Source organism: Sphaeroforma arctica, assembly GCF_001186125.1.
Source record: "Sphaeroforma arctica JP610 unplaced genomic scaffold supercont1.10108, whole genome shotgun sequence".
In the NCBI taxonomy this organism is placed as follows: domain Eukaryota; class Ichthyosporea; order Ichthyophonida; genus Sphaeroforma; species Sphaeroforma arctica.
This window is the reverse complement of record NW_014030450.1, coordinates 1-984: the sequence shown is the minus strand read 5'-3', so window position 1 is coordinate 984 and position 984 is coordinate 1. Positions and strand designations below refer to the sequence as shown.

Here is a 984-nt window from a genome sequence, read left to right as displayed (position 1 = left end):
CACACACACACACACACACACACACAACACACACACACACACACACACACACACATACACACACACACACGTATATATATATATATATATATTTATATATACATATATATATATACGTATATTAGATATGTATATATGTATATATATACACATCTATATATATAATTATATATGTATGTACATGTTGGTGCGACATATACATGAATATTTACATTACATGCACATGCAGAACCGCATACGCACACGATTGCTAGCCCCGAAATTTAACACCCAACCTAGATATTACACACATATTTATTCTAATACACCTTCTAAAATCAATGCACGCAGATGCTGTCCTGGAGAAAGTGGTCGGCGATGGAGGTCTGGCGCTGGCTAGTGTGGGTGAGCCCATAGGCGTTGGCCAAGCCGCAGTCGCTGGGCAGACTGGCGGCACCAACACAGCCGTGGCTGGTAGTGGACATTTAACGGGCACCATGGTGGTCAAGGATGCTACCGGCAACCCCACAGCGGGTGTGGGGGGCGTGCTGATTCAGTACCAGGATCCGGCCACGCTCCCACGGGTACACAAGTGCACGTACGAAGGCTGTGCAGCCAGCTTCTCCCGCGGCACGTCCCTGGCCAACCACAGCAAGACACACAACAAGGAACGCCCGTACGAGTGTACTGAGTGTGGGCAGACGTTTATGGGCCCAGGCTACCTGTCGAGGCATCTCAAGATACACCGCAAGAAGGCTGAGCGGGCAGCGACGCTGCAGCTCAACTGGCAGTGGTAGCGGTAGTAGGATAGCAAAGTATGCCAGCGTGCACGGATGATGTGTGGTGGTGTTCAACGGTCCGAGTGTAGTTGTATGTCGAGGGTACGGGATGAGGGGGTGCGAGATATAGGAGTGGGAGAACAGGGCATATGGACTTAGGCAAGGATAGTAAAGCAGGGCGACGTGCACAGGGGTTAGCACACAGCAGCACACAGGCCAGTGTATG

The 984-nt window shown here is 50.1% G+C and overlaps 1 protein-coding gene across 1 annotated transcript; it reads left to right on the top strand.

The window, feature by feature from the left end:
* Positions 1 to 320: 320 nt before the first annotated feature.
* SARC_17227 (hypothetical protein) lies at positions 321 to 776 on the top strand (the record flags this gene model as incomplete). The annotated part of the gene is made up of 1 exon (XM_014288675.1): positions 321 to 776. One exon carries the CDS (start codon positions 321 to 323, stop codon positions 774 to 776), a length of 456 nt encoding a protein of 151 aa, XP_014144150.1.
* Between the last annotated feature and the right edge of the window lie 208 nt (positions 777 to 984).